At 40.2% G+C, this 22,897-nt stretch overlaps 1 protein-coding gene and 1 long non-coding RNA gene across 2 annotated transcripts in view; one reads left to right on the top strand and one right to left on the bottom strand.

Moving 5' to 3' along the window:
- LOC309325843 overlaps positions 1 to 22,897 on the bottom strand; it is a 527,996-nt gene that overhangs the window by 147,981 nt on the left and 357,118 nt on the right. The gene's annotated exons all lie outside the window — the stretch shown is intronic.
- RBMS3 (RNA binding motif single stranded interacting protein 3) overlaps positions 1 to 22,897 on the top strand; it is a 494,072-nt gene that overhangs the window by 89,856 nt on the left and 381,319 nt on the right. Inside the window, exon 2 of the mRNA XM_081833889.1 lies at positions 19,799 to 19,867. Within this exon, the coding sequence (XP_081690015.1) occupies positions 19,799 to 19,867 (69 nt within the window). The remainder of the gene's footprint in view (positions 1 to 19,798; positions 19,868 to 22,897) is intronic.

Consider the following 22,897-nt stretch of genomic DNA (forward strand, 5'->3'; position numbering starts at 1 on the left):
ATACCTGAAGGAGATAAAAGGACTATATTTTAATTGTTAGGAAATCAAACCAACTGCAGCAAATTTTTGGGAGCTTGCTCCCGAGAAACATAAATAAAGCATTGTCTTGATAGGTATATGAGAGCAGTAATGGGCTTCACTGGCAAATTACCAGTATTTTGGAAGCTCATCATATATTTGCACGACTTCTCTTTAAAGATTGTTGTCTTATACTGTACTTGAAACTGGATCATATAGTGAAAAAAATGACTAGCCCATTCATAACTATGCCCCTGTGCCCCCTCCGCTGCTATGCCTCTAGATGATGCCAAACTACAACTTCCATCATGCTGGCTGAGGCTGATGGGAGTTGAAGTCCAACCACATCTAGAAGACCACAGGCTCCCCCATCTTACCATAAGATGTGGCTGCAAAACATCTACTTAAATTCTCTTGCTGGTTCAGGCATGAGTGATAACAAGTAAACTCCCCTATGATAAAGTTAGGTTAAGCCTGAGCGTTTCAACACAATCTCAAGAGGTGAAGTTGCCGGTAAGAGCAACTGCTTAGCATCAGTCTCCTACCAAGTTTACTTTGGTAAGTGCTGTCTGGAGGGCAAGGGATGCAGGTGGCGCTGTGGGTTAAACCACAGAGTCTAGGACTTGCCAATCAGAAGGTCAGCGGTTCGAATCCCCGCGACGGGGTGAGCTCCCGTTGCTCGGTCCCTGCTCCTGCCAACCTAGCAGTTCGAAAGCACATCAAAGTGCAAGTAGATAAATAGGTCCTGCCCCGGTGGGAAGGTAAACGGCGTTTCCGTGCGCTGCTCTGGTTTGCCAGAAGCAGCTTAGTCATGCTGGCCACATGACCCGGAAGCTGTACGCCGGCTCCCTTGGCCAATAAAGCAAGATGAGCGCCGCCACCCCAGAGTCGGCCACGACTGGACCTAATGGTCAGGGGTCCCTTTACCTTTACCTATCTGGAGGGCAGGGCCAGCATCTTTGCGCATTTGCCGGGATCCCAGCAGATAGCTTGCTGGCACAGACTGCTTTTATTTTCTGCTACTGCCCCTGAGATAGCATTGCTCTGGGCCATGGTGGAACACTAAAATGGTAGGTAGCTCCCAGCCACCGCAACCAAGTCAATTTAATGGGACTCTCTTGACGTTGAAGGCTTGTGATGAAACAACTACAGTAAGTAGGTTTACAAAATTCCACAATATAATGTATACTGGATTAGTTCAATCTAAGAATAGATTGGGATTAATATTTTATGTTGTTTATGTCTGACTTTTCTTTTTAGTGTACTAATATAACTTTACTGTTAAAAAAAGATTTTTAGAGGCAATGCGATAACAAGTACAGGGGCAGCCAACTTGCTGCCCTCCATATGTTTTTGGACTACAGCTACAATCAGGCCCAGCCGGCATAGACAATGGTTGGAGATGATGGGAGTTCTAGTCCCAGTGACATATGGAAGCCACCTCTGGTGTCGTGGATAGTGTTGGCTTGGGAGACCTGGGTTCAAATCCCTGCTCTACAGTGATGCCAAATGGGTGACTCATTGTTATGCATTGCATTTTTATCTCGCTATTCTTGCAGGCATCACCCATGGTTCTCCATTCCCTTTTATCCTCTCAACAGTCTATTAAGAGTGGGTAGGGATGGGTGGATCAGTTTATTTCCAACGTCTGCACATTCATTATGTGTGCCACCCCATTTCTGCATGAATCTCTCTCTCTCTCTCTCTCTCTCAATCAATCAATCAATCATAATAATAGTTTTATTATTTATACCCCATCCATCTGTCTGGGTTTCCCCAGCAACTCTAGGCAGCTCCCAACAGAACACTAAAAACAGAATAAAACTTCAAATATTAAAAACTTCCCTAAACAGGGCTGCCTTCTGTTTGTATTTAAATATGTATTTTAAACACAAACCTAAAATGCATTCTAATCATAAAATATTATTTCACTGCATATTTTATCTCAGTGTACACATTTCTAAATATATCTAAATTTAAAAAATACCTTTTTAAAAAAAGAAAAGCAATTTTGTACTCTTTTCTCTTTTTTTGAGCTGCACAGTTTATTACAAAATTTGGAGAAGTAAAAAAAACCAAAGGATAGTTAACATTCCAGTCTGCACAGTGGTTGGGGATGGGCATAGATGAGGTACAAGCAATCCTTGTTTTGCCCGAGGGTTATTGTCAGGTGGTGGTGTGGTTGCTCAAGGGCAAACAGGCAAGACTCCAACTTGTCCTTTCCAGGCTTTATTATCTGTACAAACTATCTTACAGTGCAGAGCGTCACAAGTCCATGTCTGCTCAGTCGCTAGCAGAATCTGGGAGTGGGCGGTCCTTATATCTTCCCCAGCACAACAGTCGTGTGACCCCCATCCTTCTCCTCCCTTCCCTTCGCCTAAACCTACTGCGCAGAATGGGCGCTGGCAAAGGGGGACTTCCCTCCCCTCCGGTTTGCTCAGGCTCAGTGTTGAGGCTCTCCCTAGCATCCCCTGCTCCCACCACTTCCTCTCCACTGAAGGTGGGGCTTCCCTCCTCGCTAGAGGAGGAACTGCGTCGCAAGATCTCCGGAGGCTCCCTGTAACACAACTGCCCTTCCACCTCTCGCCTCTGAGCTGATGGCAGTTCCCTGACAGTTATGTTCCAGATCCCTGCACACATTGGTGGAGAGCATGTAAGCCCGTTCTGCCCTGCCCCTTTTTGTGGTGTCTTTGAGACGTTTGGGGGCTACTTCCGGGTTCGACGCCATGCACGTGTGTGCAATTGCATGTCATTCGGACACGCCTAAATACGTTGTTGCCTGTGATTCTGTATTAGAACTAATAGAAACTGATTTCCTAAATCTTCTCTAGAGGTATGTTAGGCTGAGAGAGAGTGGCTTGCCCAAGTTCATCCTGTTAGTTCCATGGCTGAACGAGGATTTTATCCTGGACCATCCAGGTATTTGTCCAGCCCTCTAACCACTGCTACACCAGATTTGATATTGAGCCACTCCCTATATCTGAGATTAACCTACCTCTTAGGGTTTGGTTGTAAGAGTTTTTGCAAGCTGCCTCAAGGAACATGGGAGGGTGGTTTAGAAATATTTCAAGTAAAACAATGTATATAAGCTGGCCTGTGCACTTGAGCTCAAAAGGCAAACCAGATGGTGTGTGTATGTGCTACACAGAGGTAAATGGCTCAACTAAGCCAAAAAACCAACATTTTCTATCTTCCTGTCATTGGTTTTCTTTCATACTCGGTGTCCCTAGTCTATTTCCATTTGAGTGGCATTTTATCAGAGATCATCTAAAAGCATGGTTGTGAATGACATGCCTTCCTTTTGATTAATTGTTTCACTCATATATTATTGTTTTTTTGTACCGTTTGAGGCAGCCTAGATAGGGAGATAGCCCTGGGATGCTCACTATTGTGAATCTTAATCAGTAGGGAATTGACAAAAGTGACAGAGCTGAAAGAGATTTGTACTTATCAGCTGAGACTCCCACTCCAAAAAACAATAATTTCTAAGCAGTGTCTGCAAAAACTTGTGCCTTATCACAGAGAAGTCACTGTAGTTAATTTTGGACCACAGAACCGATTAAGGCAGAAAATAAAACATTTAAAATATGTTTATTTCTCATTTGAACTTTTTTTTAAAAAATTGAAGTCCTAATTTAGCAGATATATGATTTTCCTCAAAGTAAATTTATCTTTGATTTATTTCCACCTCACTATTCCTAAACATCACAATTTTGATAAGTGAGGGGAAATCGCAGTATTGTGTTTGGCTATTTAATCTCGATTAGCTTCTCAGAGCTTTGTTTGTCTTTTTCTATCTAGGATAAACTCAGACGACTCTTAACGACTGCAATAGGTCTTACCAAACTTAAAACCATGGAGAGACCTGGTCTGAACAAAGACATTGGATTCTTATCTCATTATACATGACAAAGCCATTTTAAACCTTCTCACCCCTTGCTTTTTCCTGTAAGACCTATTGCAGTCGTTAAGAGTCGTCAACAGGCTCATCACAGCTATCTGCCAATCAACCATTCCCACCACCCTTCTGAGTAATACCCCTCCCCAGCTTCTCACTATATAGAAGGGTCTGGTGACTTCTGTTTCAGTGTATCTGAAGAAGTGTGCATGCACACAAAAGCTCATACCAAGAACTAACTTAGTTGGTCTTTAAGGTGCTACTGGAAGGAATTTTTTTATTTTGTTTTGACTATGGCAGACCAACACGGCTACCTATCTGTATCTAGGATAAACTTTACCTTGTAGTAGTTTTGTCTCATACCTGGTGCCAGGGAATAGCAGGAAATAGGAAAGAGTGACCAAAACAAAGGACACTGAAATGCTGTGGGCAAAATATGGAAGGAAGGAGAAACACAATATGGCATGTCCAAAATGGCTGGAGGCTTCTCACTCGTTTTACAGCTTCTAACATATCAGACTCATATAACAACATGTGGAAAATCATGGGGGAAAGACATCACTAAACATCACTAAAATATAATGTGCCAGTAACTGACATTAGGAAATTCGAGACTGGGGATAGGTTTGGTTCTTTTTTTTTTTTCTCGCATAATTTTTATTGTTTTTAAATCATAACAAACAAGAAAATAAAACAGTTTACACCTTGTTGTCACAGATTTCTTTCTGTAAGACTTCCTTCAGCTTCCCCTGAAATCATCCATACCCTAATTTAACAAATTCACACAAATCCTAGCTTATATTGACATTATTTTCTCTTTCCTTCTTTTTCTCTTTAGACAATATTCCAACCTTTTCACAGAGCTTTTTAAAACCCAACTAGCGTTATCTGACCTTCACTTGTATTTTCCAGATATTCCACAAATTTCCCCCAGTCCTCAATGAACCTTTGGTCTTTTAAATATCTAATTTTCCCCGTCAATCTGTCCATCTCCGCGTATTCTAGTAGTTTTGCTCTCCATTCCTCAAGCGTCGGTATGTTCTGTTGTTTCCAATTTTGAGCCAATAAGACCCTTGCAGCCGTTGTTGCATATTGGAAGAATTTACTGTCATTGTTCTTTATATCACTTCCTGCTAGGCCTAACAGAAAAGCCTCCGGCTTTTTCCCAAAGTTATATCTTAATATACTTTTCATTTCATTATATACACTTTCCCAAAAGCCTTTGACCTTTCTGCAGTCCCACCACATATGGAAGAAGGATCCCTCTTTTTCCCTGCATTTCCAGCATTTATTACAAGTTTTATATATTTTTGCTAATTTTGCAGGTGTTATATACCAACGGTAAAACATCTTCATGAGGTTCTCTTTTAACGTTATGCAAGCTGTAAATTTAAGGGTTTTTTTCCAGAGTTTCTCCCATTCTTCATAATATATATTATGGCCGATGTCCCTTGCCCAATGAATCATCACAGACTTCACTTCCTCATCTATCAGGTTATACTCTAATAGCATATTATACGTTTTAGAAAGAATTTTGTAATCATTGTTTATTATTTCAGTCTGGAATTTAGATTCTTTATCCGCGTATCCTCTCTCTTTAACGTCTTGTCTAAACATTTCGTTTATTTGGAAATAGTGTAACCAATCATAGACTTTTCCTTTAACCTGGTCATATGGTTTCAATTTCCATGTCCCCCCTACTTTTGTTAACAATTGTTCATAAGTTATCCAATCACCTCTCATGTTTACTTTTTTCACGCTCATAACTTCCAATGGGGATAGCCAGTGTGGTACTTTAGGTTCTAATAAAAATCTATTCCTCTCCCAAACTTCCAATAGAGGGCCTTTAAAAATATGTGTTGCGAAACCCTTGTGCTTCCTCTTCCCCTGCCATAAGTACGCATGCCATCCTGCTCTATTGTCGAACCCCTCCAGGTCTAATAGTTCCTTATTTTCCAATTTTATCCATGTTTTCACCCAGCAGAGGCACGCTGCCTCATAGTATAACTTCAGATCTGGCAGGGCGAATCCCCCTCTTTCTTTAGCTTCTGTTAACAATTTAAACTTAATCCTTGGTTTTTTGCCCTGCCAGACATATTTTGAGATTCCTCTTTGCCACTCTTTGAATATCTTAGTGCCCTTGATTATCGGTAAGTTCTGGAACAGAAATAACATTCTCGGGAGAACGTTCATCTTAATTAAAGCTATCCTACCCCAGAATGACAATCTCAGCTTCCCCCACCTCTCCAAGTCCTTTTTTATCTCTTTCCATACCTGCTCATAGTTATTCTTAAATAGGTCTATATTTTTCGGGGTTATCCATATTCCTAGATATTTTACCTTTTTGGCCACTTCTATTTCTGTTTGTTGTTGTAATTCCTCGATTGCCTTCGAATCTAAATTCTTCACCATTATTTTAGTCTTCCTTTTGTTTAACTTAAAACCAGCCACCTTACCAAATTGTTCCAGTTCTTCCAGTATCTCTTTTATTGAGTTCAGCGGGTCTTCTGTTGTTATTACTAAATCGTCTGCGAATGCTTTAACTTTATATTCATTTTCACCGATTCTAATCCCTTTTATTTTCTTATTTTGTCTTATTGAGTTCAGGAGTACTTCCAGTACTATTATAAATAGCAACGGGGAGAGTGGGCAGCCTTGTCTTGTACCCTTTTCTACCGTTATTTCTTCTGACACCACGTTGTTTATAATTAATTTGGCCTTTTGCTCCGTATAGATTGCCTTTATTCCGTTGAAAAAGTTCATACCAACCTCCATATATTCTAACTGTTTTAGTAAAAAGTCCCAAACTATATTATCGAATGCTTTCTCTGCATCCACGAACATCATTATGGCTTGCTTATCATACCTGGCAGACAAGTATTCTATGGAATTTATTATATTTCTAATATTATCTCTCATTTGCCTGCCAGGCAGAAAGCCCGCCTGGTCTCCATGGATATATTCTAGCCATATGTTTTTAACTCTACTTGCCAATATTCCTGCGAAAATTTTATAATCGACGTTTAACAGCGAGATCGGCCTGTAGTTCTTAACCTGCGACAGATCTGAGTCTTGTTTTGGGATTAAAGTAATGAAGGCATCCTTCCAAGTATCTGGTATTTCTTTTTCTTTCAGAATATTATTCATTACTTCTCTCAGTGGTGCCAGTACAGTATTTTCCATTTCTTTATAGTAACTTGCCGTGAAGCCATCTGGGCCCGGAGCTTTCCCTCTTTTTAAATCTTTAATTGCTGATTTTATTTCTTCTGTCTCTATTGGGGTGTTTAATTGCTCTTTTTTCTCTATTGGAATCTTCTGAACCTGTTTATCTTTCAAGAATCTTTCTATTTTTCTCTGGTTAAATCTCTCTCTATTTTTGTATAATCCTCTATAATAATCCAGAAAACCTTTCCTTATTTCCTTGGGGTTAGTTATTTCTTCTCCGTTCGCTACAATTTTATTTATTGTGCTTTGTTCCTTTCTTTTCTTGGTTTGCCATGCCAAAAGCTTCCCTGACTTATTCGCAAACTCAAACGTTCTTTGTCTTAGTTTTTTTATGTTCCATTCTACTTCCCTATTTATTATTGTTGCGTACTGGGCTTGCAGTACTTTAATATTTTCTTTTATTCTCTTATTGTTAGGTTTTTTAACTAATTTCCCCTCCAGGTCCGTTATCTGTCTCAGAATATCCTTTTTCCCTTTATCTCTTCCTTTATTTTTAATGGCATTCTGCTGAATAAAAAAGCCCCGCATCACTGCCTTACCCGCGTCCCACACCACCTTAGTTTTGGTGCCTTTATCATATCATATTATCCTTAAAGAAAAATTTGGTTCATGTAAGAATGCTATATTTTTATACAACTTGTATGAAAAGACTGGGCCTCCTTCTTCCTCCCATGTAAAACATGCTCGCTGACTGCAAGGGTGCTGATAGGGGGCTGCAGAAGGTAAATACCTGTCTTGCCCAGAATCTTCTGGACTATGGGTAGGCAAACTAAGACCCGGGGGCCGGATCCGGCCCAGTCGCCTTCTAAATCTGGCCCGCGGATGGTCTGGAAATCAGCGTGTTTTTACATGAGTAGAATGTGTCCTTTTATTTAAAATGCATCTCTGGGTTATTTGTGGGGCCTGCCTGGTGTTTTTACATGAGTAGAAAGTGTGCTTTTATTTAAAATGCATCTCTGGTTTTTTTGTGGTGCACAGGAATTCGTTCATTTTTCCCCCTTCAAAATATAGTCCAGTCCCCCACAAGGTCTGAGGGACAGTGGACCGGCCCCCTGCTGAATAAGTTTGCTGACCCTTGCAGTCTGGACACTCGCCAGCAGAGGGAAAACAACTTTGCATATGTCTACCCTTTTCTGTTTTTCTTTTTTTAAAAAAAATAATTTTCTTCCCATTTGGAACAATAGGCAATGGACTCCACCACTTCCAGGGGTGGGCATAGTTTTCTTCCAGGTTTGGGTGCATGTCAGAGGATTTTGGAGGGGGCGGGGATTTCGGATCCATGCTCTGCTCCTGCACACCCTTAATCTGCGCATGGACTCCCTTCTTTTGTGCCCCTTGAGCCATCTGGTCCCAACTAAAGTTCTAGCAAGCAAACAAATGAACAAGAAGAATCAGGAAGTTTGTATCAGAGATATAAATGTGCAATCCATCAGTTTCCTCCTCCACAGTACCCCGCCCTGTCCTGCAAAAAGTGCTCCAATTATATTGGTGTAGGAAACACAAGCTGATTTTCATGCCTCTTATCTGGTGGTGTATACCGATATGTTCTCATTTTAATAATAATAATAATAATAATAATAATAATAATAATAATAATAATAATAATTTATTATTTATACCCCGCCCATCTGGCTGAGTTTCCCCAGCCACTCTGGGCGGCTCCCAATCAAGTGTTAAAACAGTACAGCATTAAATATTAAAAACTTCCCTAAACAGGGCTGCCTTCAGATGTCTCTTAAAGATAAGATAGCTGCTTATTTCCTTCACATCTGAAGGGAGAGCGTTCCACAGGGCGGGCGCCACTACCGAGAAGGCCTTCTGTCTGGTTCCCTGTAACCTCACTTCTCGCAATGAGGGAACCGCCAGAAGGCCCTCGGCGGTGGATCTCAGTGTCTGGGCTGAGTGATGGGGGTGGAGACGCTCCTTCAGCTATATTGGACCGAGGCCGTTTAGGGCTTTAAAGGTCAGCACCAACACTTTGAATTGTGCTCAGAAACGTACTGGGAGCCAATGCAGACTGTAGACCTGAGTATAGCAGGGGTTGGGGGACCTGTGTTTCCCTGTCCCTGCCCCCACCCCCAGCATTGCTGGACTGCAACTCTCTTCATCTCTGACCATTGCCTATACTGGCTGGGACGGATGAGAGATGGAGTCCATCAAAATCTGGAGGGTTATGCACCTTTTACAATCCTGGAGTACGCGGGGGGGGGGGTGAGACCCGGGGGGGTGAAACTTACAGAAAACAACAACCCACAATTGACTAAAAATTGCTTTAGTTTTCATTTTCAGATGAAGACATGGTGTATATTCGCAAAAGAAAATTGCAGTGCTTATTCTACCCTGATCACTAAAAAAAGGTCCAGACCATTCAAACTGCACGTTCCTACTGTCCATTCTATTCTGTTTTAATTAAAATTTCTTTTCTATCATCTGAAGTTGAAATGAGAAGTTATAGTCAGCTTGTTAAGATATTTTTGTCATTGAAATATGTGAATTATATACTAGACGTTGTAGCATCAGATTTACTTCATACAGAAGCCTGTATTTAGATTGACTTCTACCCCTGGTTCTGTTGCGATAAATAGATGTTGGCAATGCATGATAGATGTAAAGTGAATAATAATTTAATTGTCATTTTAGGTTTTTTTTAGAAACAGATGTAAAATCCCAGAATGACAATTTTGCATCAAATAAATGAGTCTGATCATAGTTGTTACAAATTCAAATGTGATAAGAGCCAATTACTGAATATTCACGTGATTGTTCAGAGCACTTAGATATATGACAGTTTAAGTAAACACTAGAGACTGAAACAACTCCATTAATTGCAGCTCTGCATTTCAGCACATGGTTAGCTGTCCCACTAATATTCACGTAGAGTATTTAGAAGGGAAGTAACTTAACCAGGCATCCTTTAATACAGGTATGAGGAATCTGTGTCGCTTCAGCTATGGGGACTCCAACTCGCATTGACCCCAGCCAGCATGGAATTATGGGAATTGTAATCAAAGAACAACTGGTGGTCAACACAGTTCCTACTCCTGACTTTAATGCATCACTTATGCTTAATAATGCTTAACATTTGATTTCCACACACACACACACACACACACACACACACACACACAGACACATTTATATCCTGCTTTCTCCCAGTTCAGGACCCATGGCAGCTCACAACATAAATTAAAAAGAGCTACAGTTATAAAAAACCACCGATTGCTTTTTAATAAACATTTTTAAAAAGCAATTAAATAAGTCATCGTACTAAATAAGCAGCAATGAATCAGTCACTATCTCTGTTGCCTTTTTGGCAGCTACTCTTTCAACAAGCCTTTTAAAGTTGAGGTTTGTATTCTAATTGTTTCCAGTATGTTTTTATTTATTTTTTTGGCTTGTTGTTTACGCCCTGGACCCCTCTGGGAGGATTGCAAGCAAGCAAGCAAGCAAACAAACAAACAAACAAATAAAATGGTGTTCAAAGCCCTTCACATTCATTATTGTCCTGCCGTCTTTACAACAATCCTGCAATGAAAGCCAGTATTATTATTGCCCTTGTTGCAGATGAGGACAGCTCAGTTGGTTAGAGCATGGTGCTGATAACACCAAGGTTGCAGGTTTGATCCCCATATGGGACAGCTGTATATTCCTGCATTGCAGGGGGTTGGACTAGATGATCCTCAGGGTCCCTTCCAACTCTATGTTCCTATGAGTGAGGACTGAGGTTCAGACACAGTGGCATGTCTAAGACCACCCAGGGAGCTAATGGCAGGGACAAGATATTAACAAAAAAAATTGTGCTTCTTAGCCAGTAGAGATGTCAGAGAATTCCAACCCCCCCCCCCCGAAAAACAACAACAACACAGAAAAGGGAGCAGAAATTGTTGTTGTTTGCTTATTTGTCCATGTCTAGAACAAAAATCAATAAATGCCTTGTTTCCCAATTTGCTTGAGTTTCCTTTGCATTGAAATGAATGGTGTTCAATGACGTAACAACTACATTTTGCCATTAGATTGAGCGAAAAACAATTGGATAACTGGAAGAGAAAAAATGTTGAATCAAGGCCCTCTTTCGACACTGCCCTTTCAATCATTAAAAACACAGCATATTAATAATGAACATACAAAATCACTATGCCTGGGCCACTCTAATGGTATGGAAAAGAAGGGCAATCTAGGCTTTCCCCAATGTCTTCACTACTAATTCTCTTACAAGCATACCCCATGACTGCCATGGCTCTGAAATCTCTGATAGCTCAATGGGCTGAGAGAAGTTACTTGTGGGCTCAAATATTTTTTTACGTGGCAGGGAATCCAGTCCCCTTTGAACAGTTGAGTACAAATGTAGGTGTGATGGACACCTGAGCTAGAGCAGAGTCGGGTGATGCAGCGTCTCAGAATGCTGGAGCTGCTCTCTGATTGGCTACTATTCTGCCAGAGTGCTGGAGCTGCTCTCTGATTGGCTATCGAGAGTTCTAGCTGGAGGTGGGGTGGAGCCTGAACTTTGGGAGGGAAAATAAAAGGAGCAGTTTCTGAGAGAGGGTTCAGAGAGTTGAAGGGGGTGAGTTGGTTCTGGTCTGTGTACAACACCCACTCTGAGGAAAATACCTGCAGCTAGAGAAAGGAGTCTCTGAGCTTAGATTGGAAGACAGTGTTCAGTGTCATGGGAGAGTATTCTGACAGGAGTTAACTGGGAGGCTGAGTTTGAGCGGGAGAAGTAGAAGCTGTGAGGTTACAGTCTACTTAGGTCTCATTTCAGTCAGGAACTGAGAGATCTTTCAGAAAAAGAAGAATTTCAAACCAGTTAAGAGGGGTGTGGGGACCCCCTGGTCTGTTACACTGCTAGAAGTACCTCAGGAGTGTGATTATTGAAAGGTTAGGTAACTGATGGAAAATAACCACCTTGGTTAGGAACCAAAGTATTAAGCTGTATAAAACCTATACAACAACTAAATTAAAGAACTGAACCAAAATAAGTCCAAATGAGCTAAGTGTTTACCATCTAGTCTAGAAACCTGTAACATCTAACTGAAGCGTAAGCAACTAAGCTTGTTTAGAAGCCTGTAACATCTACTAAATTCGGTATAAATAACTGTTTCCTGAAAGAATTTTATATTTCCTGACACAGTCTTTGTTTTATCAACTTCGTGTTGTAAAACAAACCTTTCTTATTTGTTCAAATTCTACCTGAGTCTCCCAAGTATCTAAGTTTACCCTCACACAAAAACCAAAAGGTAATCCATGGTGGTTATTAAAGAGGATATATAGAAAAACCGCATGCAAAATAAAATACAGGGCAGAATGGAAATTGATGCTGTCTTACATCCTTATTAGCCAGCATCCTAAGCCATTTCTGCTGTATACCAGCTTCCCTACTTCTTGTGTATAAATATAGATTACTACACACACATTACTGAATGCATGTATTTCCTACTTCAGCGGAATTAACTGTTGTACAGTACAGTGGAATATAGACTATTTAGTAAAGTTTTCCCCAAATGTTTGCTCTAAAGGACATTTAGACCCTCTTGGCACCTTTTTTCCCAACTTTTGGCTGAAGAGGGCAGCCTTTCATCATATTTTTGGAACTACCGTAATCTGAAATGGTTACTGTGCATTGTGAATATTTTTTGCACTTCACACTTTGTGCAGACTGGTGCATTTTGCTGTTATTGTTGGAAAAACAGCAACAGATTACTTGTCACAAAAATACTGTTTGATAGGAATTTTGTCCCTGAATCTAAAACGCAATGGTCATATGAAACAAACACATTTTTGTCTGCATATACACAGGGCAGGAACATGCTCTCGGTGGCTACCAATCTTCCTCACTTTAATTCTTTTTTTAAAACCCTAAACTGCTCTGCAGTGTCCTATCGGAAAGATTATTCCAGTGCAGTGTCGCTACTGTCTATAGAGTTTTGTGCTATGAGCCGCCTAGGGATTCTTCCTTGAAACTTTTCAAAGCACAAATCTGCGTCTTACGATACTTCTAGGACAAGACAAATGGCTACTCCACATTTGCAATTAGCATGATAGATTTAAGGGGCTCTTAGAAGAATTTACTGCTGAGATGCATTTCTGTCGTATTGCAGGGAGGGGTGCTTGAAGAAGTAAGAATGATAGATTTTCACTGTTATTGCTGCTGCAGTCCCTACATTGCATCACTTCTCCTGCAGTGACAGACAAATTTGAATGCCTGTCTAACCTTTCCCCATGTCATGATTTAGATTCTTTGACGGGCTTTGGAGAGAATAAGAATGAGCTATAGAAGGAGTGAACATTTCAGCAAAGGAATCCAGGGCTTAGTCCACCAAGGAGCTTCCATTCCTTTGAATGGCGTCTGAATGAGAGGAAAGGTCAGCAGATTGTGCCCAAAAAATATTTGGCAGTGAAACAAAGCTTCCATTTCCAATGTATTTAATGTCTCAGTTTATACCCTGCTATTCCACAGGTTCCTTGGGTTGTTTATATAGTGTTAAAATTGCAAGAAAAGAGCAGAATGTGAGAAGTCTGTTGAATATTAAGTTGCAGCTACTAAGTGCACCTTGCCTTTTTGCATCAGGGTGGCGGTGGGGGTGGGTGGTCTGGTCTGTAAATTAAAAATTACTAGTTGCTGGAAACCACAGGGACAAGGGTGCTGTTGTGTTCAAATCCTGTTTGCCGGTTTCTCATGGGCACCTGGTCAGCAACTGTGAGAACAGGATGTTGGACTAGATGCGCCATTGACCTGATGTTAAAATCATTTTGCAGGTTGTTGTTCAGATTAATTGAATGCCAGGAGTGAATTGTATTATGTATAATTTTTAGGCTGCCCAATGAAACTGGATAGTGTAACTGTCCTGAAAAAAAATCAGTTGGAATGCTAGAATCATAAAATTGTAGATTTGGAATCCTAGAATCGTAAAATTGTAGATTTGGAGGGTCATCTAGTCAAAACCCCTGCAATGCAGAAATCTCAACTAAAGCATCCGTGTCAGATGGCTACCCAACCTCTGCTTTAAAATATGCACTGAAGGAGAGTCCACAACCTCCTGAGGGAGTCTACTCCACCGTCGAACAGCTCATACTGTCAGAAAGTTCTTCTTGATGTTTAGTTGGAATCTCCTTTCTTGCAACTTGAATCTGTTGGTTCTGGTCTTATGCTCCAGAGTAGGGCTATCACTGTTTTGCCATCTTATTTTATATGAGGTTCTATTTATATTTGTAGCTTGTAAGGCAGATGGGAAAAGTTGTGGCCATATAAGCAAGTGTACTGGCCATGCGGCTCTGAGGAACAATCAGCAAAAATAGGTGGCATTGAAACTGATGGGAGTTAGTCACTTGCAATCCTATCCATGGCTACTCTGAAGTAAGTCCTGCTGAATTACTTCTGAGGAAACATGCATATTATTTCTTAACTGTGAACTTACCCCATGGATGCTTTTTCGTTTACCTGTTTAACGAGAACCCATTAGAATTGTTGTAATGTGATCATTGCGGAGGCTCATGTAGCCAGTTGTGACAGTGTGGCAGTGTAGAAGATTGTCTACTCAACCCTAAAATACATTTCATCATTGACCTTTAGCCACTCAGACGTGATCTAGAATTAATTTCATTGAAATACAGGAAGTTGCCTTATACCAAATCAGCCCTCATATCAAATCATTTGCCAATCTAGTAGAAATGGATGAATTCATCAATTCCTGCCCCCAACCTAATGTGCAGTTCACCCCATATCCACACCGCATATACACCCCCCCCCAAAAAAAAATCTTCATGGAAACGTGTATGCATTTTAAAGCACATTTCCACCAATTCTTTCACACAATTTTACCTAGTTTTTGGAAGTACCGTTAACTACCCCTAGTATAATGTCGTTTGGGGACTTTATATTCACTAATATATGTGTTTTTGTGAACATTTTTGGGTAGGAAAATTGCATCAGAAAATTTGAAGAAGCATGAATGTCAAAGGATACCTCAGTTTCAGTTTGCTTATTGGTTTGGGAAGTGCAAATGAGATAGGACTAATATTTCCTCCATCTTAAATGTCTAGTTCAGTATCGTCTTTGTTGACTGAGAGGGACTCTCCAGACTTCTAGCCAGGGACTGAACCTGAGGCATTGTGATCGGATAAACAGATGCTCTACCACCTGGGCTTTCCCTGCTGATAGCAATAGCTTTGTTTTATTTTATTTTATGAAAGACCCACAAATATGACCATCCACTATAACTTCCTGTCTCATTTTCTATTTTGCTTTGAATAAAAATGGTGTACTAAATAATCTTGCTTTCAAATAAAATGTAATACCTTAAAAAGGAAAGGAAAGAACAGAAGTCTGAAAATGCTAATCAATAAATCTTGACAGGAATTCAACCTGTCTAAGGATTTTTTTCTCCTTTTTCCTCCCCCCCCCTTTATCCCATCAGTAATAAATGATTTGAACATCTCAATGGTTATTTGCTGGTAAAAAAATTCAACAGATATATAACATATCTGTAGATATTCATTGCCAATAAGATGCTATACTCCCATAAATCCATTCATTATACTCAGACCATCAAAGCTCATCGCCGCAGCTCCATAGAGACTCTGAACTGATGAATTTTGATGGAATAAGTATAATGAATGGATTTTTTTAAAAATGACTGGCATATCCGTATCTGTTCCGGCCTTTTCTTGTTGCACTGATTCCTGTAAAACGAAAGTTATATTTGATACTACTGCCCACAATAGTACCTTTTCCTTTTAACCCCTCCTCAATACTTTATATACAACAGATAAGTCTGAAATAGATGTGTACCAATGTATGCATGCTAAGCTTCTTCATACATTGGTCAAATCACAGTAGTAGTTTTGGCAGCTGCGGCTGCCATGATGGTGCAATGTGAACAGTGGTTTAAATGACGCAGTGCTTGGCCTCATGTCTTGAGGAGCACATCCACTGCGTTCTGAAACAAGGGGGCTGGGTATACTGGGTTACCATAGCAACCCCAGAGAGGTTGAGTGTATGACTTGTTGAGTCATTCACTCTCCCATTGGTTCAGGAATGTAGAGATGGGTATAATAGTTTCTAGGGCATTGCTTTCATTAGGTCTTGTTGCATGTCCTGATGCCGTACTGTTTGTTGTCAGGATCTGACTCTGAATCTGTGAGAGTTAGGGGAAGAGACTGTGAGTTGTTGTTGTTTACATAGCAGAGTTAGCTAGCGCACTGATAGTGTTAGTAGTTCTCTCTGTACATATGTATCTGTACTTTGAAGACCGGAATAAAGGTCTATAGTAAAAGGTAATGGTAATGGACCCCTGGACGGTTAAGTCCAGTCAAAGGTGACTATGGGGTTGCGGCGCTCATCTCCACTTTCAGGCTGAGGGAGCCGGCGTTTGTCTACAGACAGCTTTCTGGGTCATGTGGTTAGCATGAGTCAACCGCTGGACACCGTGAGGGAAACCAGAGCGCACGGAAACGCCGTTTACCTTCCCGCCACAGCAGTTCCTGTTTATCTACTTGCACTGGTATGCTTTCGAACTGCTAGGTTGGCAGAAGCTGGGACAGAGCAATGGGAGCTCACCTTGTTGTGTGGATTCAAACCGCCGACCTTCTGATCAACAAAGCCAAGAGGCTCTGTGGTTTAGACCACAGCACCACCCATGTTCCCTTGGTCTATAATAGATAGCAGCGATTAGCTATGTCTTGAGTCTGGAGACAATAAACACCTTTTTACGTTGAACTATGCGGGAGGGAAGCTTTTCCGTTAACCAGGGACTCTGGAAGAAGCCATTTGCTGGGAGCAGGAATTCTCTGAGGACTCCGCTGGGGTTCTCCATACTCTGATGATACATCACACTGGTTGAGGTGTGGTGAACCACCAACTGACTTCCACAAGTCACCTTCAGGTGGCAAGGGGTGCGGCTAACCAGCATACCCTTTCAATGCATAGGAGAAGCAACTCAACCACATCCTATTTTGCTTGTTGTTAGCATGAGTTTCTTGAGGTTTAATTTTTCAGTGTTCTACTCCTTCCTTGGAGTCTCTTGGAATTAAATCCATTCTATTATGATATTGTTCTTGATTGTTTGTGTGTTTCAAATATTATTTGGGAACCAAAAGGAAGAACGCCACACAACCCTTAAACAAAACCACAGATTAAGAGAAAAGGAAACTCATTGATCACAGTTCTTAATATAGAACAGAATAAAATAAATTCACTAACTGTTGAGAAATTTTGGGTGTTATCTCCTTACCAGGAAGTGAGCCCCGCTGAAGTCAATGGGACTTACTTCTCAGTAGACATTGTATCAGATTGCACCATAAGTTAGATAACCAAATCATAGTCAGAAAAAAATATGAACTTATTATTGTTTGCATTTACCTGGAATCTACATTTCCTTAAAACATTCAACAAGATTTTGCTTTGATGCTACCAATGTACTCTAAATAGGAAAAAAAAAAAGTCAAAATATGAAGTGTTACTAGAAGATTTTTTTAAAAATGTGTTCTGTTGGGAGTAGGTTACTTGAATTCTCTATCTTTTGTTCCTGCTTTTCTGGAAGTTACATTTTTTTCTACACACCGCAGTATTTTCTTAAAACAATCTCTCAAGGAATCTACTTTTTTCCCAACCATCCAGCTCACTGTTTAAACATTCTTTTGTATTCTGATGGTTTCATTAGTAAGGAGCTGTCTGGAGCTTTTTAAATTTTTATCTTTTTAATTAAAGTAATTTGGATTAAAGGGAGGCAGTTGCCATATTAATAATTCCGTAATACAGCAATATTTTACACTAATAGTGGCTTCAAGGCCTTTAGTGCTTATAAAAGACAGTATATAATGGAGCCTTGGTATAAAATGGAATGAAGCGTATGAGTGCCTTTTTAAATTTCAGGAAAAATAGCAACAAGAAAACAGGTTATTACAAGTGGATTAATGTGTCTTCTTTCTGAACTACATTGCTGCTTTTTGCAGTGTCAACTGGAGAGCTCTATTCCCCTCACAGAACGACAATTCCCAGAGTTCCCTGGGAAGAAGGATTGATTGTTAAACCACTCTGGAAATTGTAGCTCTGTTGAGGGAACAGGAGTTCCCTAACAACTTTTAGCATCGGGAAGCCGTGACTGTTTGAAGTGGTATCATATCATAGTGCTTTAACTGGATGGTGCAAATATGGCCCCATTAAAAGGGGCCTCAGAGCAAGGGTTTTTCTCACCCTACTCCTTCAGTCAATATGTAATGAGATTTAAGAAGCATCTCTGTATCTGGGCTACACTTTGGTTTTATTCCTGAATGGCTGTGGAGTAGCCAGTTCATCTGGAAATAAGGTAACCTTGTAAACAAGTTCTATACCTGCTTCCTGGTTAGGGATGGGGGAGAAACTCAATTCAGTTCACATTTAAAGGCAAACCTACCTTACTCACCTCTTTCGTAACAGTATGTGAACCAAAACAGTATGTGAACCAAAACAGTATGTGAACCAAAACACACAGTCCTTTGAAATTCTCCAGATTTTGCAGTGCAGTTCGTTAGCTAAGTGATGTGTCTACAAATGCACATATTAGGGTAAAGTGTGCATGCAAACATTGGCATTAAATTAGGTGAATAACTTTACAGAAATGTCTATACGGTATTTGTATAAATACTGGTGAATTTTCATGAGGAGTTTTAAAATTAATCAAAAAATTGCAAACTCGCATGAAAATGTGGAGAACCAAATTTAAGATTGGGGAAAAGCAGAAACGGAGGACTGAAACTGACCGATTCAGCCATCCCTATTTCATGTTGGTAGAATTTTCTATTCCTTTAATAACATTGCTCCCACTTATTGAGTCTTTCGTTCCCTCTTCCAGCATACCAGGCACCTCTCGGTGTACATTGAAAGCAGGCCATAGTGTCATCTTCCAAATATCCATGGCTTAATCTTACTCTTGGTGTATTAAAACTGTCACTTGTGTTTTGATCATCTATAAAAAGGTACAGAGCATGTAGATTCAGTGAAGTGGTCTATTCCTGTCCTACCAGTTTCCCCCCACACCGACAGACCTATCTTCAGAATGCACTTCAAGCAAGGGAATACAGTGGTACCTCGGGTTAAGTACTTAATCTGTTCCGGAGGTCCGTTCTTAACCTGAAACTGTTCTTAACCTGAAGCACCACTTTAGCTAATGGGGCCTCCCAATGCCGCTGCGCTGCCGGAGCACGATTTCTGTTCTCATCCTGAAGCAAAGTTCTTAACCCAAGGTACTATTTCTGGGTTAGCAGAGTCTGTAACCTGAAGCATTTGTAACCCGAGGTACCACTGTATCAGTCTTTTTGCTGTGGTAAGGGCACGGAGATCTATGGAAATCTATGAAAGCTTAATTATATCAAGCATCAGCACGGACACTGAGATCCAGCTCCGAGGGCCTTCTGGTGGTTCCCTCACTGCGAGAAGTGAAGTGGCAGAGGGGCTTCTCAGGAGAGGAATGCCCTGCCATCAAATATCCAAGAGTTAAACAATTATATGACTTTTCATAGACATGCTGTATTGGGAAGTTTTTAATGTCTGATTTTCCATTATGTCTTTTTATATTCTGTTGGAAGCCGTCCAGAGTTGCTGGGCCAACCTAGTCAGATGGGCAGGGTATAAGAAAGTATTGTTGTTGTTGTAATAAAAATTACGTTTTCCCTTTTTTTTTCAAGAAGTCCACAGCCAACAAGACTTCAGGTGCTCCCTCGTATAGCAGATGGTCAAGTTCACAGCCACATCAGGTAATATTCCATTATACTGCTTTTTAATCATCCTTTATGTCGATGAAAAAAAATCTGTCTGTTTAATGTTATTCATGGTTGAGGCCTTTTTGTATATGCTCTTCATCTGGCCATCACGATGAATAAAATTCAAGTGGTGTTTGTGGGCCACAAAACATGAGGTACTTTGAATGGCTGGTTGTGGCTGCAAGCTGTTTGCGTGCCATCACACAAATTCCTCCATGCCATCACAAACACCCGTATAATTTGGACTGTGAAAAGACTAGTTTGGACTAGTTTCCACTGCTGTCTCCCCTGAAAACTGGATCACCATGCTGGAAAAAAGCTAATTGCCTCAACTCAGCTGAAGTTAGTCATGGCTATGTAACACTGAATCAATGGAAAATGTTCGTTGCAGGTTATTTACATTCCATTCATTTCAAGCTCTGGTGTTAACCTGGAACAAAGTCACTGTGATTACTGTCTGCCATAGAAAGCCAAAGCACTGTATAAAGCCATTCTGCATCGCTCTGCCTCAGGGTATACGTTTTATTACAAAATATTGGGGGGACTTTTTAAGATATATTTTATCTTTTAATTAGCAACCTGGTGCATTCAATGCAGAATCTATTGGAATCTATAGAACACAATTTTATAAAAGGGCTCTACTGTGCTTTCCAGTTGGAATTAGTTTTATATGCTGAAATTGTCAGTAGATTCCTACTGATCTGCTTAAGGCAAAGACGTAATTGAATATTGTTCTTTCCTTGTACACGTGCAGCACGCTCTCGCCTGTTGATAGCAAATACACTCAAAAATTAAAAGATGCACCTTTAACATGCCCAATTGAATCCACTTTAGAGTGCATTGTTAATTCTTGGTTGCTTTTCCTGGGAGAAAAAGATAAGCGTATATTCAAGATTATTGTTTTGGAGCTTTAAAATCCTGTTAGCAGTTGAACAGGGTTGAAAGATTAACTAGCAGGAATGTTGTTGGAAAGTAAATCTGAAGTCATTCTACATCTGTTGGAAAAGCTTTGTCCTATTATATTAAAACATGCCTGTGGTACTTCTTCTCCACCTCCAGTATTATACCATATGCATTATAATCTTTCTCCTCCGTTTTGTCCTTTGTTTTATAATCTCCTTTCCCTTTTTATCTCTTTATTGTAAAACTTTATCATTAGTGTTTGGGTTCTAATAAGCCTATAGACTTGCCTGGTGAATATTGAAATGCCAGTACCACCAGTGGAGAGAAAAAAGAAAGTGTTACAGCTATGTAAAGAAATCCCAAGGCACAATTTTCTTTTTATGCTAGGGCTCAGCAAAACATTTATATTAGATCATAGATTGTATTCCATGTGGTCCTCTAAGGGTCTTTGTTGTTTACTTACACATTTAGAAAATAGTTTTCCAAGAACAAACAAGATTATGGCGCCAATTCATATTGTCTGCATTTTCTTTGCCTCACGCTGGGAACTCAATGAAGCCTCTCCCATATACATCTTAAAAAGAATCCATAGAAAATTGAATTGAACTACACAAGTGTGACCTTTGGTGCATCTAAGGAATGTTAAAGTTAAATTGACTTCCTCTGACTTTATACTAACCTTTCTTTCATGTTTTCTAAATTCATGTTGGAGTAAAAGTGGGAATTGAGGTTGACTTAGGCCTCTATGGGCCAAGAGAAACTGGCTATTTATTTTCTGTGGTTCACATGAATTGCAGTACAGTTGTCAACACATACATAATTAGTCCCACTGAGTAAACAAACAAAAAATCTCAAGCCAACAGAGGCTAGACTGGGGGTGATTCCCCCTCCTCAATGATTTGTTTGTGTGGATCATAATATAGCTGGAAGAGTCCAGAGTTAATTTGACCCAAGTGCTAGATCAGATGAATACCTACCCCAAACCCCATGTAAGGTGTGTTCTGTGCAGAACTGATGGGTGTTGCTGATGAGCCTGACAGAAGTCCTTAGCTTCGTCACCCATTTTCCTGTGTGAATGGATTTTTCAGAAACACTGACATATGAACAATCAAATAAGATAGTTCTGAAGGATTCAGACTTCAGTCTTAAGCAAGCTTACTCAAGAGTAAGCCCATTAAAGCACAGCTGAAACTTCTAACTAAATATACATATGGTTTATTTTTATCTTGCAAATAATAATAATAATAATAATAATAATAATAATAATAGTTTTGTTGTGACGTGGGGTTTGTGATTTCAGCTCTCTTGACATAATATGCTGGAGACAGTTCTCTAGTAACACTTCTTTATTAAAGCAACAAGACTGGGGCCTGAGGAGGGGAGAGCTACATTTATAGGGACAGGGAACTAGCTAGAAAGGATACATTTTGGAGGGAACAATATCAGGCAATCACAGTCCTGCCTTTTGGAGGAAACCAATAAGACAGAGGATCCAAATACAGCAGCTTAAATGAACCAATAGTAGCTGTACCCTCTGGAACCAAAAGGCAGTTACTTTACCCTAATGCAAATACAGACAATAATAATACAGATATAAAATCCTTTGACTCAATACACAACAAGTTTCATTTGTTCACCATCTTATTTTTGAAATTTCTCATGGCAGCTTACAAAAAAAGAGACACCATTCAAATAAAAACGTTTCATAAAACATTGAACGCTCCGTATGTAACATAGGTAATGCTGGTCACTTTCATTTGAAGGCAATATACGACAAATGGGTCAGTATGATTCACAAAGTGAGGATTTCTCCATCTCATGCTGAAAATGTGTACTGCCTCTGTGCCAGGCATTCAGAGGATTTGTTGAACAGAGCAACTCTACAGTTCAGGCCAGACCTAAAGTCTCTATTAGCATGCTATCAATCCACTTTCACCTGTGCTATTATCCTTTCAACTGCTACCTTGGGTTTGCTATCAGATTCCTGTGAGTAAGACTATCGGTGTGGATTGCCCCAGGCAATAGCCGGCTAGCATCTTAAGAGCTGATAAAAGAGTGTTGATAGCTTGTGATGTTCCAATGATGTGTCTCTGTGGGAGCTAAGAAGGCTAGATGGTCAGA

The sequence above is a fragment of the Podarcis erhardii genome (assembly GCF_964252035.2).
Source record: "Podarcis erhardii genome assembly, chromosome: 12".
Classification (NCBI taxonomy): Eukaryota; Metazoa; Chordata; class Lepidosauria; order Squamata; family Lacertidae; genus Podarcis; species Podarcis erhardii.